This window comes from Anastrepha ludens, chromosome 3, assembly GCF_028408465.1.
Source record: "Anastrepha ludens isolate Willacy chromosome 3, idAnaLude1.1, whole genome shotgun sequence".
Taxonomy (NCBI): domain Eukaryota; kingdom Metazoa; phylum Arthropoda; class Insecta; order Diptera; family Tephritidae; genus Anastrepha; species Anastrepha ludens.
The window spans coordinates 86,404,528-86,422,945 of NC_071499.1; the positions used below are offsets into that span (position 1 = coordinate 86,404,528).

The 18,418-nt window shown below is 30.1% G+C and overlaps 1 protein-coding gene across 3 annotated transcripts in view; it reads left to right on the forward strand.

Moving 5' to 3' along the window:
- LOC128858370 (protein-tyrosine sulfotransferase) overlaps positions 1 to 16,846 on the forward strand; it is a 37,426-nt gene extending 20,580 nt beyond the window's left edge. The window contains exons 3-7 of one of the 3 annotated variants that reach the window (XM_054094574.1): positions 7,135 to 7,375; positions 7,521 to 7,700; positions 8,267 to 8,403; positions 10,290 to 10,488; positions 15,452 to 16,846. In XM_054094574.1, the coding sequence (XP_053950549.1) occupies positions 7,135 to 7,375; positions 7,521 to 7,700; positions 8,267 to 8,403; positions 10,290 to 10,488; positions 15,452 to 15,853 (1,159 nt within the window). In that variant the 3' untranslated portion in view covers positions 15,854 to 16,846. Of the gene's footprint in view, positions 1 to 7,134; positions 7,376 to 7,520; positions 7,701 to 8,266; positions 8,404 to 10,289; positions 10,489 to 10,883; positions 10,981 to 15,451 lie in introns of those variants that run through there. The other 2 variants (XM_054094576.1, XM_054094575.1) reach the window with 2 other exon arrangements.
- The last annotated feature ends 1,572 nt before the right edge of the window (positions 16,847 to 18,418 follow it).

Below are 18,418 nucleotides of genomic sequence, written 5' to 3' on the forward strand. Positions count from 1 at the left end.
AAAAAAAAATCGTTAACAGACTTCTGTAATTTTATTTCATTTTTCGTGATTTACAGACGAAATTTCCTAGGTTATTGACACTCATCCTTTGAGTATTTACAATATTTCACCAATATTTTTTAAACAAGTGTCCCACGTTCGGTAAGCAAGAAATGGTGTATGAAAAGATAGCAAACCTATCACTGCTATGTGGTCACCCTTTATTTGTTTGTCAGAACATAAACATGAACTTGAAAGACCTTGTTCAAGAGCTCTGCCACTGTTCCATTCAGCCAGGATATTGCCTGGAATATTGTATACACTTATCTACAAGTATGCTATTGATTTCGTACTATTTCCCTTCTTTTTTTAATTTTCCGTCTTTATTCCACCACTGTTTGTTAGTGTGCCAGCTTTTTTGTCTGCCTCAACAGTAGCGTATCTGTGCATTGTTTATCTTCGGTGTTGATTGCACAAAGCAGCTGTGCAAAAGCAAACCCAAATGGCAAACGTACAAAAGCAAATCATTAAGCGTAAAAGCTACTGAAAAATTGCTGTAGGTATCGAAATTTCAAAGCGATTGAAATTGGAAGAATTTGGTGAATGTAATATAGCTGAATGAATACGAATACAAGTAGTTAAGTGCAATTTTATTAGTTTCCAACCATAACTGATTGTGTGAAACCGAAAATTCAGTATTTGTTTTATTTTTTGTTTTTTTCAAATTTCGGTCGAAACGGGCCTCTAAATCTCAAATTTTCAATATTGCAGAATAATGTGATGAAGAGAAGTGATCCGGTTTTTATATTTTGCCATAAAAATTTTGCAAAATAAAATGATGAGTTGAATGCTCTTCATCAGTAGTGGACATTTAACCTATTTTATATTATTGTTCGACGAAGCAGTTTAGACATTTTTGTGTTGCAGCTAGTATTAAATAAGAGAATACATAACATGCTATTTGGTATCAATATTTATTTGATGTGGTACATTTACATATGAGCAATATACCGCTCGCCAAAAGTCTACTTTTTTTGTTATCTTGGAAAATTTTCATATACACATGAAACTACAGATTTTATTTACTTTCATTTTCTCATCAATTTAATTTCTTGAAGGATCTTAAATTTCAAATTACTAAATTTTCAATAAATAGTTTAAAATAGTTATACACATTCTATAATATTAATTTGGATATCAAACGAAAGAGAGAGGATATATCCAAATATTTAAAAGAAAATCTTCTTTAGTTTTCGCCAGAACAAATACAGATTTTTTATAGTATCCATTGCGTATACTTCATTTTTTACGTTTTTCTAAAACAGCAAGAAGAAAAAAGTTCTTTTGAAGAGTTCAATAAAGCGTTCAAGATGTGCTAACTGGCGGCTAATAGAGCGAAGCCATAGTGACTTAGTCACTCTAACGCAGAGACAAGGTAAACGTACGACCGTATCAGCTGACACGATGAAACTATTGAGAGCCCCATGTAAATGAGTTCTTACCACCATTCCCTTCCGTAGTATCGTAGATCGTTGTTTCATCGTGTCAGCTGATATGGGCGTACGTTTACGTTGGTGAGTATGATGACCATAACGCGCAAAGGTTCATAAGCCTTTCTCTCAAACCCACTCTCTCAAGGGTTGTCTGTTCAGGTACAGAGTACATAGATGGTGCCCATCTTGTGCTCAGTCTCAGAATTGCTGTGTGTGTGTGACGTCAAACTTGTGCGATTCGTATATTGTTTGTAGAATTTCGTCTTCTTGCATATTTTTCTCATTTTCGCATTTCTCTCACGCAATGACACTAATTTGAGCTCACGCCTCTTTGATGGGCGCAATCTTGTATTCTATCCTTCTTGCTTCTGAGCTATAGAAATACATATATCTGCATACAAGTATGATGGTTATGATGAGGGATAAAGTGTAATTTTAGTTCATCAAGTGCACATTGCTGTTGAATTGGCTATCTAGTTCATAATAACATTTGCGCGTAAGAGTTATTGGATTTAATTGGATAACAAAGCTAACAGGCATATTGTTGCTAGTTCCGGTTCGCAAATAAAGGAAGTTCAAAAGTGCACAAACTATTTGTTCGCTGACAGGGGACGTTTCGATGACTTCGTTCACTATTAGACCCATTTGCTTTGCTTCTTTATCGAGTTAAGAAAAGATATTTAAATATCCAATGGAATAATCCTCGGAAATTGGAATGATATTGATTTAGTTTTCTTTTTGCTAGAAGAAGATGAAGTAAATTACGTTCTTTAGAAGGTAAAACAAAAATTCAATTATGATGTTTCTTATTTAAGATCAAAGATCGGAATTTCCAAAAATTAAAAAATATATGCATACAATTTTATAGAATATTAAAAAAATAAGGGATCCAGAAAAAAAAACGCAATCAGTTTATCTTCCGAGTTATTCCAAGTATTTTGAAAATCGTCTCGAATTTTTCTAAAAATTGGTTATTTGTAGGAAAAAGTAAGCTGTAAAAAATTTCAAAACAATTTTTTTTTAATTTTGAGACCTCTGCTGAAAATTCTGTTATGGCTCTATTTAAGTGAAATATTCTTACTTCTTTTTAACATTTTTATAAACCTTTTCTTTTTTAGGACAAAATTTACTTAATGAAACACGAAATGCTTTTGGAAATTTAATTATTTTCTTCAAAGTTTTTAATTTTTTCTCCAAAAATCTTAAATCTTTTTTCAGAAACTTAAATTTGTTTTTGAAAAAATTATAAAATTTTGGGTTTTAACCTTTTTTTTAACTTTTTAGTATTTGTTTTTTAATTTTCTTTGTACATTTCACGTTTCTTTTCTTTTTTTATAACCTTTTTCTATTTTAGGACACAATTTACTTAGTAAATGGTGAAATTTTATTGGCTTTTGGAAGTTTCTTTTATTCCTTCTTCCAAAATTTTTTAATTAATTATTTTTTTCAAAAATTCTTAATTTTTTTTCTTAAATTTTTTTTTAAATTTTTTTTTCAAAATTTTTAATTTTCTTTAATAAATTTTGTAATTTCTTTCTAAAAAATAAAATGCCTTGGAAACTTTTTAATTTCTTTGTTTCAAATTTTCAATTAATTTTTTATAATTTTTTAATTTTTTTTTATTTAAAACAAAATTTTTTTTTAATTTTTAATATAGATTTTTTTATATATTTTTTTAATTTTTTATTGTAATGTTTTTTTTTGTTCAAAATTTGTTTTTTTTTTTGTTCAAAATTTGTTTTTTTTTGTTTTAAATTTTATTTGTAATATCTAATTTTGAGATACTGGTGCAAATTTGCCTGACTTGGGTATTTAAATATCCAATCGGCAGGAGAGTAACTTATAAAACAGATGATATACATACATACAGTCTGTTTTATATAAAAAACGTGGTTTGTGGGTGTCAACATAGTCTAACCGCGTAATAATAACATTTATTTGTAAGACTTTATTTTTATAAAATACCAGTACACATTAAGGCACATTGAACAGGTACAAACTGATTAAATTTTTTTCTATTTAATTAGAGTTCAAGTTTTGTTTAAATTACTATAAACTGTTAATCTTTGTTTTTGGTCTTTGGTATTCTAGGGACCAAAACTTTGCGCTACTATCTGTTCAATGTGTCCTGGCACACACGTTATTTTGTAATTACATTTGCTTTCCTTGATGCTGGTTTCAACCGCCTCCTATGGCGAAGATTACCCTTGAGTAGAAATTGCACCTTCACCAAGAGCCCGGATCAGCCATTTTGGTATTTGAATACCCACTACTGATCTTAGGTATGACAAAAGCTATAAACTTGAAATTTCGTACAGCAGCGTCTATAAAAGTATTATATAAAAATAATAAATCGTACAGCGGAATCAATGGGCAGGTAATAATTGGATAAGGTTGATGATATCAATATCAGCAACACACGCAAATTGGCACTCTTATTAAACCGCTTAATCGATCTTGTTCTGCATACTATTTTGAACCTCATAGAAACCATACGATAGGGAGTTTCTGTCGAAAGCCTGTTTGGTATTAAGCGGTTTGAAGCAGATATTTTCATAGTAGTCCAAATTGACAAAGAGTGATGCATACTATTATTTTTTCGCGGGTCTTTCCCAAGATTTGACGTATTGTGAATATGGTGAGGGGTGATTGTGGTCGGCGCAGCTTGAGGGCCCTCCTTCTAAATGCGTGCACCTTACTAGTTCTTCGCTGCCGTATTAGAGTACAGCAGACGTTAGTTTGCCAGAGTTTGTATTTTGAAGGTTAGTTTAGGTGAGCTCTTCCAGGACGTAGTTTGTACCCCGTTATTGAAAATCTCACCAGTAAACATTGTGAACTGATGGAAATTTCATGTACAATCATTTTCGGCTTTGGCATTGCCAAACACAGTACTCAGTTGTTCCCATTTTTTCGCTTAGCATTCCTTAGTGTTCACGTAGAGGTTCAATAAGTTGAGTAAAGAAACAAACATGATATGTTAATGAATAGCTCCGCTAGTGCATTTACTCAATTTAGCTAATGTCATTCAAATATATATGTAAATATTGTTTAAACCTTAACCAAAACCGAAAAACGTGTGGATGGCTTATTCGACATACGAAACTGAATATTCGGTTGGACGTGAAATTGTATTTCGTCACTACCTATTTCTTTGAAATTCGCTCACATTATTTTTTTTTCTCAAATACCTATTTGGTACAAAAGCATCAAATTTAAAGTTTGAATAGCTCCCCCGAGACGTTGGGTAGTCGGAGGAGTGAAAAGCGCCATAGTCGCACGTGGAAATTTAAAAATTGTTGTAAATACTTTGAACTCTTTTGAGCACAACAATAAAACCAAACAATGTGAGTCGAAATAAAATTGTTTTTTATGGTTTTCCTTTTGGATGTCGCATACGCGTGCATATCACCTTAGTACCAGCCTTAGTACGAAACGTTACCAAAAAATGGATTTGAGGTTATCATCAATTTCTATTTCATCTCCTGTACACTGTATACAGTTTGTCTAAATGGATGATCCTACAATTTTATGCCACCTTTGAACAGCATATGGTTTTTTATGAGTAGCTTTTTCATGGAAGAAATACACTCGGACGTTTGTCTGACGAGGGACGATCGCTATAGGAAAATACTTTTTTTATCAGTTGGTATTTCATGTCTGCCGTAGCCGAATGGGTTGGTGCGTGATTACCATTCGGAATTCACAGAGAGAACGTTGATTCGAATCTCGGTGAAACACTAAAATTAAGAAAAACATTTTTCTAATAGCGGTCGCCCCTCGTCAGGCAATGACAAACCTCCGAGTGTATTTCTGCCATGAAAAAGATTCTCATAAAAATATCTGCCGTTCGGAGTCGGCTTGAAACTGTAGGTCCCTCCATCAGACGAACACTACAAATAGGAGGAGGAGCTCGGCCAAACACCCAAAAAGGGTGTACGCGCCAATTATATATATATATATACTTCATGTCTGAGGTTTCGAACCCGGATACTAACGATTGGTAGAGAGAAGTAGTAAAAGTTCGCCCAAACACTTCATGAAAGGGTACCCGTAAATTGTACATTAAGGTGATCGGGTGAGAAAACGAGACGTAGTATTGTCGGTGATAAATACCAGAATAGAAAATCGTCTACTTAGACCTATCATAAGGGGTCCGACATTGGGTTTTTTTTCTTTTCCCATATAAAACACTAAATCAGTCAGTCGTGTACCCTCACACTAAATTCAATGTGGTGAGACTTATGTTTTCAAATTAATAACTCACTAAAAATGTTGATGTCTATGGGTGGTATCTATGTATATCGTATATAGGTAAAGAAAAGTAGCAAATACGGGACCTCTCAGAAGTGGTCCTCATGTACTAATACTATTTCAAAATCGAATGCTTTCTTATACTATATATCAGGGTTGCCTTTTACATTTTGCGCCCAATAATGAAAACACAGTAAAATAATATTGAAAATGGCTTTATTGTTTTTCAGAATATCCTAATTTCATGTTTATACACTTCGACATTCCCTTAAACAAATTCCCATAAGTGAATAGTTCCAGAATGAGCTGCTTGGAGGCTTCAATAGCTTCTTCAGTCATTGAAAAACGATGATATCGTATTTTTTTTTTGATTTTCGGGAACAAAAAGAAACCAGAAATCAAGGGTCAAATTTTGTATAACGGTATTTTCAAATATTTAAAAAAGTGCTCCATTCACTAACTAAAGCGTTTTTCAGTAAGAGCGTTTCAACTTTTTTTTTTTAATAAAACAGAAACGGTTTGACTTTTTTAACTAATTTTTCTTTTATTATCGAGTTTGAACATATGCATTTAAGTATGAAATTCAATTTCTTTTGCATGACCACCGCGTACACGTTTTACGAAGTCCAATCGTTGAACCCAATTTTCGACCACTCTTTTGCATAAATCGGCCGAAATTCCAGTAATTTCGCGTTCAATATTGGCTCTGAGCTCACAAATCGTCGCCGGCTTGTTACTGCAGTGACTTCACATAACCCCAAAACTGGACGGCTTGTTAAATGGACCGTAAAATGGTCGTAATGCTCTTAAAGTAGCAGCAACAGAACGATTATTTTCATAAAAAATTTGCACGATTTGCAATCGTTGCTCAAGTGTGTAGCGTTCCATGATGAAATGTATACTAATGAAGTTTACAAATGACAAGCGAAAAATAAAAAATATTGCGTCGTTCGCCCTCCCTATCGGAAAAAAGTTGAAGCGCACCTATTGAAAAACGCTATATTTGTATATCCAAGTACATTTTCTCAAATACGGCTATATATTTTTAAATTCTAAAATTAAATTAGATTAATTTAAAATCAGCTATTTTACGGCTTGTACCAGAAACCTAATTATTTTTAGCTTCACTGCACTTCTGTTTATATATCGAATATATACAATATATGTAAGTGTTTTTAAAGAAAGGTTTTGTTAGGCAGCCCTATTATGCTAATACACAATCGAAAAATAATTTTCATCACAGCTGCTCCGATTCTCGTTCTTGACTGAATATTGAATTTTTCTTACCCACCGCCTTCATTTTTCATTTTTCACCGGAAGTTCACTCAACATCAAACTAATCGTAATTTTTTAATTTCCTTTTCATTTCATACGTAACCTACCCATCAATATCGACATTGCACACCGACAGATGTGGCCAGGAGACACGTGTCATACCACGTATACTGCAATTACGCTCTCACTGGATGAAATCGGAGAAGGAATCGATGCGACTGATGGAGGCGGGCATCACCAAAGAGGTGATGAACAGTGCCATAGCGCAATTTTGTCTAGAAATCATCGCCAAACACGGTGAACCAGCGCCGCGACTATGTAACAAGGACCCGCTGACACTGAAGATGGGCTCCTACGTGATAGAACTATTTCCAAATGTAATTATCAATCTTTGTCGGCATTTGACACTTCTTGCACTTGACAATTCACTTAACTGTAAACTCTCTTCATGTTGTCCCTTTTGACTGGCCGCCTACTTTGGCTGCCATTGCAACTGTATTGCCAACTTTATCTTCCTTTTAGGCGAAGTTCTTGTTTATGGTACGAGATGGACGCGCCACAGTGCATTCAATCATCTCGCGGCATGTGACGATAACCGGTTTCGATTTGACCAGCTACCGGCAATGTATGCGGAAGTGGAACGGCGCCATCGAAGTGATGCACAATCAATGCAAGGAGATTGGCAAGGAGCGCTGCATGATGGTGAGTATATTTGTGAGCGCGTATGTTCGACAAACTGAAGAAAAACCGATAAATAGAGCATATGGAATAGTGTAGGAGGAATGTTTGCTCCTAGCTCAAGTATTTGCGAATATGAAGTAGGATGAGCGAGCGATTGTCATTGATTGATTGGAACTTGTAGCATATTGACAAATATGTATGTAGGCAGCACAAAAACAACGTGAAGCTGCCAATAAAAAGTAAAATGTCGGAGTGTAGAAGTGTAAAAATGTGAAACTTTTACGTTATTTGCGCTTTGTTGCCAGAATTGCGCTGGTTTTAGTGACTTTACTTTTCACATTTCACATTTTAATTATCAATTCACATTTCCCATTTGATTGATGATTTAATGGTTAAGTCTATATATACCGTTTGTAAAATCAAAATAAACTACATTTGCAAGCAAGCTGAGGAAAAAAGCGACTTTTACATTTTATTTGCGCTCTTAATTAAATTAAAATTGAAATAGTTCTTGTAGCCTTGTTGTTGTTCTGTCTGTGGCCAATGTCGATAATCCATTTTTTCGCTTTGTCTCTGCTATTTGACAGGTTTATTATGAACAATTAGTTTTACATCCCGAGGAGTGGATGCGAAAAATATTAAAATTTCTGGATGTACCATGGAACGATGCGGTGCTGCATCACGAGGAATTCATTAACAAACCAAATGGTGTGCCGCTGTCCAAGTAAGTGTGAAAAAAATATGTCTGTATTTCTATTCAAAATACAAAAAAAAGCAAAACAAAAACTTCACTTTTCATAAATCAAAACTAAATAATCTTTCAAAAGATGTTTTTTTTTAATAAAACATGTGCAAATTTAGATTCCTTCAAGTTTTTTCTATTTTTATTCAAAATACGGCGCTTAACAATTACAGTTGCGAACTCAAATAGCAGTACCACAAAATATTTGATTAAAAAAAACAAAAAAAAGCATTTAATCTATGATATAGTTAGAAGATTTTTATTATTATTTTGAAATATTATATTCTTTAACCGAACACAACACATAATTGGCTTAAATAATTCTATTACGAAAAACAAAAATTTGTATAACAAAAAATATAAATTCAGAGTTAACATTAAAATAGCAGCGGATATAATAACGCAGTCTGGCCAAGTTTATAAAAAATTTGTTGAAAACTGTATTGAAAAAGCTTGCAGATACACAGTTGAAACTATCATAATATTTAGCTGAATTTCTTAAATTTTTTGTTGCGGCAGCAGAAGGGAGGGGCATTGCGTGCATCAAGTGCTCATATTGCTGCTTCGGAATCTTCAGCCACACATCTTTGACAATTTCCTAAAGCTGTTGATTGTTATTCGGTTTGGCATTGTTTACAGCTTAAAATGCTTGTTAATATTAAGGGTCCGGTAGTCTAGAGCTCGAAAATTTAGGGTATTTTCAGGAATTGTTTTTACAATAAAAAAAAATGAAAAACGATAATTAAATGTTTTAGGCTTTTTATTTAACTTCTTTGACATACAAAACTGATTTTTATTTTTTTTATTTTAATAATTTTAAAAATGGAGCTGAAGCTGACTCTCCTGATAAATCGGACCTGGACGGTGCTGTCCATCTTGGCTCTTCTATTTATCTGAAACACAAAAACCAAAAAAATTATTAATCAGTATGACTGCCAGTATGCCCCGTACTAGGATAAGAAAAAAAATTGAAAAATGGCGCGGTTTGGAATTCGGTTTTTTTCAGTTTTTAATCAAAAAATACGAAATAATGGAAATAATAATAGGATTCTAGTACGGGCGATAGCCATTGATGCTGTGAACAACATATTAACAACGTATATGTTAGACGATCCGGTTGAATAGTTTTTTTTTTTTGACAACACCAGGCCGAAGAAAGTAGTTGAGGTAATTGAGTTTAAAGTTTTGAGAGTGACGGCGTGGCGAATCTGACGAATCTGACGGCTTGAGAATCGTAAATACTGGGAGTATCCTTCCAAAAATTTGACAGTATTTAAAAAACTGATGACACTGCTATTTCAATGTTGTATTAAAAATGCAACGACGCCAATAAACAACCGTTATTTACGTAGTTGCCAGATTTATTTACTGTAAATAAACTACACACCTGAAATCCCTTAACCTTTCGTAGATATTTGGTACTTAAATTTTCTTTTGTAGTCGCCTAATTCCTAGACGGTACCTTTTTTATATGTTATCTTTGACATTTGGCAGACCAAAACTGGACGTTCTGTTGAGAATATTTCTGCTGTAGCGCAAAGTGTTTCTGAACCACCACCACGATTTCCACAATTAGGCATTCATGAATCGACTGTTTGGCAAAGTTTACTCTCAGATGTTCTGAAGGGAGCATTTAAATGATGTCATTTTTCCCATATAATTTTTAAGCGCCTTATTTTGAAAAAAGATAGTGAAACCCGAAAGAATCTAAATTTTTACAGGTTTTGAAAGACCCATTACAAACCTGGTTTCTTTAAAGCAATACCTCGTACAGCAATATTATTATAATATTATTAAATAATAAAATTAAATATTTGTAACCCCTTTTTAATTAAAATATCTCTATACGTTCTCTTTACCTTTTTTAGGGTCGAGCGTTCCTCGGATCAAGTTATCAAGCCCGTGAATTTAGAAGCGATGTCCAAGTGGGTGGGTAACATACCCGAAAATGTGGTGCGCGATATGGCCGATATTGCGCCAATGTTGTCTATTCTGGGGTATGATCCCTATGCGAATCCGCCGGATTATGGTAAGCCAGATGCTTGGGTACAGGACAATACGTTTAAGGTATGTATGAATGTGCAGCAGTCCTTTCGTCAAAATTTTGTGTTAATTTGTGTGTCTAGTTTTGTTTTTGTTTTTTGCTACGTGTTAGTTTAGAGAAAACATCGTTCAGTATTGATTTTGTTCATATGTTTTGTAGCACTCATTTAACGCATATTGAGTCACTTATTTGCCCCTATAAAGAAAATGAAGGTTCATTTTAAGTTCGAGTTTGTTGCTGCTACTTTATTTAGTTCATCAGTTCGGCTTTGAATTGAATATCAAATGTTCGTTGTGCGTTCTGCGTTTGGCCAATTTGCTAAATGCGATTCTTGATTACTTTAGGCACTAACTCGTTGATTTGTTTATTTATGTTTGTTCATCCTGAATTCATACATATTTATTTGATTTATTTCCAGTCCATTAAATACGAATTTCCGTTCTATGAGTCAAGTTGATGTACACGCACACACATACTATATAAATAATTACATACATATGTACATCTTCAAAGTAAGAATATTTGCTAACGTAAAATATGTTCATTGCAAATGCGTGTGTGTGTGTGTGTTCTTAGCCATTTGCTATTCAAATCTTTGATTATAGACTTTATTGTCGCGCTGCTCAAAATGTCCTTTAGATTACGATACATTAAAACTCACTATCATACTTACGCACACACACACACATACACGCACATGTACTACAATCACAAGCGTTGTCATCATTCATACGTATTACATTTGGGTATTATTGTGCTTGATATGCTGATGCATGAGATGCCTATTAAGACTATCAAATTTCCAGCAAAAAATGTGTGGCTGATTGGGATGGGGCATAGCCGGAAGATGAAATTGTAACCAATTTTCTCTTACAAAATTTGGTACGCAACAGCATATTAGCATATTCAGGTTTTATGTTTTATTTGTTTACAGGACTCTGGTTCGATGCGTGCTGTGTGCATGAAATATCTAATGATAGAAAAAATTTCCTGAAAAACAACACCCCAAAAGCTGGGAACTTTTTTTCATATTAGTACAAACCCTAAATTCAGTGAAAAGTTCTATTTAAAAATGAAATCTGACTGTCTACTAAATATTGTGATCCACTGAAACAGAGTTTCTTAAAGGTAGGCTCTGATATCGTACCTAAAATGATGCGTTGAGCAAAACGATGACAATATGCTCCAATGATTACTACCGGGTTGCTAATAAGATTACACTGGAATATCGTACTTTGTCGTGCGCGACATAAGTGGTATAAAAATATTAAATAATCATCATTGAAAAATAATATGCTTAAACGACAGAGTCTGTTACTTGATTTCGAATATTTAATAAATTGCGTTTATTGGGCGTCTTAAGTATGACTACCTTCTTACCGTCAGCTTTGAACAGCTTACTTATATACTTGTATTTATTAAGCAGCTCGTCAACTTAGTTGTTGTTAATTCCACTTTCGGATGCCATGGCCATTTATTAGTAATAGAAGTGATTTTCCATATCACATCTGTAAGCTTTCCTATGCAAGGACTTCTTAGAATCTTGGAACTAGTTTGGACTCAGTTTGCGGATTTGTTGCTTTTAGGAGGAGTATAAGCCCATTATTTGTCATAGTGAAGCGCTTCAACTTCTATGCTAGGGAGATTTCGTCGTAAAGATCTGTTCAAGTACTCTTTAAATTTAAATTTAATTTATAAAGTGGAGCAACGTATACGTTGAGCAACGTATGTATTCCGTTCCAAGAGGCTTTTCTTCTGGATTTTTTCCTTAAAGTGTTCCAGTCGCACCTTAAACTAAATTTATCAATGATGCTTCCTTTCTTTTATCCATTACACAAGCCCTCATAAATAGATAGGGCTGGTTAGTACTAACTCATCTAGAAGAGGTATGTACGAACGATGGCGTAAGAGCCCGTATTTAGTAAAATTATTCCAATAGTGTTTTTTCTACAAAGAGCAAAACTTCGTAGCCACTTTTTAAAATATACATTTTTGCAACCTCAACTGTTTTTGTCTAATCAATTCCTTTTTTTATTTTGTTTTGTTTTATGTAGAATGCAATTTTTTTATTTTTTCTTGTTATTTTATCTATTTTAGTTTTAAAGTAATTTAATTTTTTGTATTTTCTTATTTTTTTATTTTACTTCGTTTTTTATTCTAAATTATTTCATTTTGTTATATTTTACTAAATTTTTAATTCAACGTAATTTTTTGTTTTTATTATCATTTATTTACTTTTTATTTTTGTTTAATTTTTTATATTTTGTTTTTATTTTAATGTTTTTAATTAATTTATTTTTGTTTATTTTTTACTGTATCCTATTTTGTATTTTTTTTAATAAAGCTTATTTTTCGATAATTCTATTTTGTGTTTTTTTCTTTCTGTTATATTTTATGTTCTCTTCTTAATTATTAATTTTATTTCATTTTATTTTATATTACTTTTTTATTTTCTTCCTCTTTATTTTATATTATTTAATATAATTTATTGTAATTAATTTTTTATTAATGTTTTTCATAATTTTTTTTTTGTTAATCCTCTTATTCATTTTTATAAATATTTTGTATTTATATTACTTATTTTTGTTCTATAATACTATTTTCTTTTCAATGTTTAGTGTAACTCTATTTTAGTTTTGAATTAACTCAATGTATTTGCATTCCACTTTATTTTGTTGTATTTTTTTGTTATATTTTACTTAATTTTTTGTTTACTTTAATTTTTAGATTTTGTTTTTATTTTTATTTAATTTTGATTTTTATTCTATATTTTATTTGCATGTATTTTTTGTTTTATATATATATTTTTTTTTGTTAATTATTATTTTTTTTAATTTTATTATATTCTATATTAGTTTTTATTGTTTTTTATGTACTCATTTTTGTGTACTTTTTTGTGTGTTTTCCCATAATTCTATTTTTGTTGTTTTTGTTATTTCTGTTATATTTTATTTTGTTTTCTTAATTATTATTTTTATTTCATTTTATTTTACTTTGATTTAATTGTTTCTTTATTTGGTTAATTTTTATTTTATATTATTTAATTTAATATAATTATTTTTTGTTTTATTTTTACATTTATTATTTTTATATTGTATAATCTTTTTTTTTTAATTTTTATTTATTTTTTTACGTCTTTATTTTTGTTTTAGAATACTGTTTTCTTTTTAATTTTTTACTGTAATTTTATTATAGTTTTGAATTAACTCAATGTTTTTGTATTCTTTTTTATTTTATTTTGTAGTATTTTACTTCCTTTTTTATTCTATTTTATTTTTATTGCTATTTTGATTAAATTTTTTGGTTCCATTTTTTTTTCATAATGGTACCTTTTAATTTTTTTATTGTAATTTTATTTTAGTTTTGCATTGACTTGGTGTTTTGTTTATTATTATTACTATTTTATTTTGCTGTTTTGTTTTTTTCTTCGGTTTTTTATTTTATTTTGATTAATTAATTTTTTATTTCATTTTGTTTTTCATTCTATTTTTGTTTTTGTTTGTATTTCTTTTTAGTTTTTTGAATTTAATTTCTATTTAGTTTTATAATTTTATTGTATTCTACTGAATTTAAATTTGTTTTCGTTAATTCCATTTTTGTTTTTATTTATTTTTGGGTTATATTATTTTTTTTATATTTTTGTTTTTTGTATTTATTTGTTTATTGTGTTTTATTTACAAAAGTATTTTGTGCGTTTTAATATGATTTTTTTATGTTTTTTTATATTGTATATTTATTTTTGTTTTATAATATAGTTTTTTTATTTTATTCGTTGTAGGTTATTTTATCTTGTTTTAAATTTATTTTAAATAATTTTTTTTAATTCAGTACTTTAATATTATTTCTTTATTACTTCTTTCCTTCCTAAACTTTCGAATTTCTTTTTTAAATATTTTTTATTTGGATTTGCTTATTGTTTTTATTTGGTTTATTTGGGTTTTTTGTGTATTTTGTTCTTTTTAATTTGATTTCATTTAATTTAGTATAATTTACATTTTATTAATTTTTTTATTTTATTTCTTTTAGCTTATGTTAAATTTAAATTAAATTTATTTTAATTTATTTTGTTTTAAATTTATTTGAAATAATCATTTTTTTGTTTCTGTTCTATAATAGAATTTCTTTCCTTTTCAAATTTCCGTAAAGCTGTCTTACTAACATTGAGACACTCAAAAGCTATAGCGTTTTGAGGCTGGAAGAAATATTTGTTTACAATTATGTGTAGGTTGCGTTTCAATTTCAATTTGAACTAATTTGTGGTTATCTGGAATGTGTATTTTCTTGCGATTTGTCAATTGTTCGAATGCGTTTTAGGAATTAATTGTGAGCCAGCTATGCGAACCACCTCCTCCCATGTTGAAGCTTTCATCCGCAATTGCAATGCGGTATAAGCGTTTGCAGCTGCGTTCACTCTCTGCTCGCTTTGGCTTTAATTATTAAATGCCGCACGTACATACATACATACATTTATATATACATACCTACATACATTCATATATTTATATATATCCACACGTAAACTAACATACCTTGATTAATACATACATACATACGCACATAATTGAGACAGATATTTGCTCACATTTTCATGCTTGCATACATACATACATACATATGTATGTAGGTATGCATGCATATAATGCTAAATTTTGCCTTTGAATAAACTAGAGCAAATAAATGTGGCTATGTGGTTATGTGTGTGTGTTAGATATGCATACGCATACGGGAAGGTGTTGGCGCTCTATGCTCTTGCCTCTCTACCCCTTCTTTCGCTTTTCATCTAACAATCCACTAATGCTTTGAATAAATTTCCTACATTTGTGTTTGCGTTTTTGGTGTTTTCCTTTGGCATTGGCTTTGTTTGCTTTCAATTTGCAAGCCTTTATCGATATTTATATTGATTTAGATTTTCATATATAATTTTTTTATCCTTACGCTGCATTAAAAACGACAAACAACAAAAAATACGTGAATAATAAAAAATAGGTAAAGGCCAACCAGCAACAATGGGAAAATAAAGCGAGGAATGAGTTGCATCTGGTCCAGCATCAAGTACCAAAAGATTCCAAATCACAAGAGGCGGACGATAACAACAATAATAATAATAACAACAACAATAAACAACGACGGCGTCATACCAATAACAACGAAAATAACAATAATGACAATGCCAACCAGGCAATAATGGACTATGAAGATGACAACGCCGACCAAAACAACAATAACAACAATAATCCATCACCACAGGAGCGCGACGAAACACAGGATGATAATCTTGTGTGGGTAAGGCCGTTAAATGGCGGCGGCAGTGTCAATGGACAGCGATTAGGAAAGGGCGCACACTTTAGCACCAGTAGTGATACGGATGCACAAGACCAGCGTACATGATATCAGCCATTTGGCGATGTCGTGCAGCCGCAACAAAAGCAGCAACAACAACAATCCAAATATCTGCAACAACACCAGCAACGGATTGCGCTGCAACGTCGTTCGAGTTATCGGCGCCGCTTGCGTCGAAATCATTGAATCCCCCAACTGACACCAACCCACATTTATACACGCATACATACATTTATAGAATACTAATAAATACACACACACACACTCGCACTCACATGGACGTGCACGCATACTGAACTATGCTGAATTGCGTTGAACTAAAACGAACTGAAGTGAACTGAGGTGTTGATCCGCGGTCCATACAGCCGCACATCCACTGAAAATGACAATGACTGTGGTGACAATCCCATTGAGTGGAAAACGCGCAGCTGAAACGGAAGTCTACGACGGCAGTTTACAATAAATGAGAAATAAACGTAACTTTCAATTGAATGGTTTGTTGGAATAACAAAAGCAATGGAATGACAGCTAAAAAGGCTAAAAGCAAAAACAAAATAAAAATAGACTATATAAAAGAATTGTGGAAGTGATGTAAGGTGCGAAAAATAGGAGAAAAAAGAAAATAGGAAATACAAACTCAATCAAATCCCACTGTGTATGTGTGCGTTTGTGTATGCAAATGAACTGAAAAGCATGAATAAGGACAAAAAATAATAAAATAATAAAAGTAAGAGAAAACTGTCAAACTAACTGTTGTGAATGGGATTAGCTGTGGCCTGCCCTCGAATTTTAATTGACCGAACTGCATTAAATGCCCAACTAAGTAACTAAAACTAAGCGACAAACCGACCGACCAACAAGCAACCTACCAATAAAATAATAAGTACATTTTTATTCCTTATTTTCTTCTTAATTTAGCTCGCAGAAAAGAGGTCTTTTGTTTGAGGGGAATGATATGTAAGTCCAATTTTTCTGTAAAATAGAATTTAATTTAATGAAACAAAAACTAGAAATGACGTAGGATGTTTGAAATCAAATATACAATAATAAAAAATAAAACTTAAATGTAATAAAAATAAATAAAATATACTAAAAAAATAAAATAAATAAAATATAATAGAAAACGTAATAAAGAAAAAATATATATAATAAAAAAAAACAAGTGTAATAAAAAATAAAAATATAATATAAAAGAAATGTCATATAAAAAACAACAATAAATATAGTAAAAAAAGTAAATATAATAAATATAATAACCATAATAAGAATTGAACTTTAATAAAAAACAAATGTAAAAAAAATAAAATATAATAAGAAAAAATTAAAATCAAATATAATAAAAAATTAAAAAAAAATATGAAAACAAATTAAAAAACATAAAAATAAAATATAAAAACAATACAAAAAATATCACATAACAAAAACAATATTATTTGATCCAAAGATAAAATAAGATAAAGTTAAATATAATAAAAAATAAAATATAATGCAAAAATAAAATATATAAAAAAATTTAATAAAAAAGTCCAACTTAATAAAAAAATATATCAAATGGAATAAAACAAAACGTAACAAAAATTTATAAATCATAAAAAATACAATATAATAAAAAATACAAGAAAAAAATATATTATTTAAATAAAGTAAAGATGAAATAAAATGTAATAAAAAACTAAAATATAAGTAAAAATACAGTATAATATATTAAAAAATATAATTATGTTTGAATAAAAAATTAAATACAATAAATAAAAGAAAAAATAATAATAATAAACAAAAAAATTCAATTAAATAAAATAAAATAAATATAAGAGGGGAATTTTTTATAAAATAAAATAAAACGAATGAAATGAAGTGGAGTAATTGAAATCAAAATAGTAAATAAATAATATATAATAAGAAGTCAATAAAATACAGTAAAAAATTTAATAAAATATAACAAATTTGTTTTATAAGTAAATAATGTTTTCTTTTTAAATAAATAAAAAACTAATATGTAATGAAAAATTATTTCTAATAAAAAAATAAATATATATATAATAAAATGAAAAAAGGAAAACGTAAGTTATAATAAAAGAAAACATAAAATATAATAAGAAAATAAAGTAGTAGAAAAATTCAACTAAATTTATTTAAACTATAACAAACTGAATTAAATAAAATAAAACTAAATTAAGTAAAACTAAGCGAAACGAAATTTAATTAAATTAAAGTTGTTAAATAACTTAATTAAAAATATAATTAAATAAATAATAAAAAAACTAATTAATAATAAATTAAATGAATAATAAAAAAACGAATTAATAATAAATTAAATAAATTAATTAATTGATTAAATAATGAAAATAAAATTAAGCATAGGAAAGTAAACAAGTTAAATGAAAAGTTTCGTGAAGCAACTAAAGAAATATTTGGTAATTTAATTGATACATACAGACAATACACTTGTTCGCAATAATAGCAGCAAATTGTACAAAATTTAAAAAAAATCCAAAAATTTTCATCAAAATTTAAATTTTTTAAGTTTTCAGAAGTTTTAGAAAAATTTTGGGTATACCTCCTTGCTGTTCAAGTAGTTATTTAACGCAGTATATTCAATTCTGAAGCTTACTA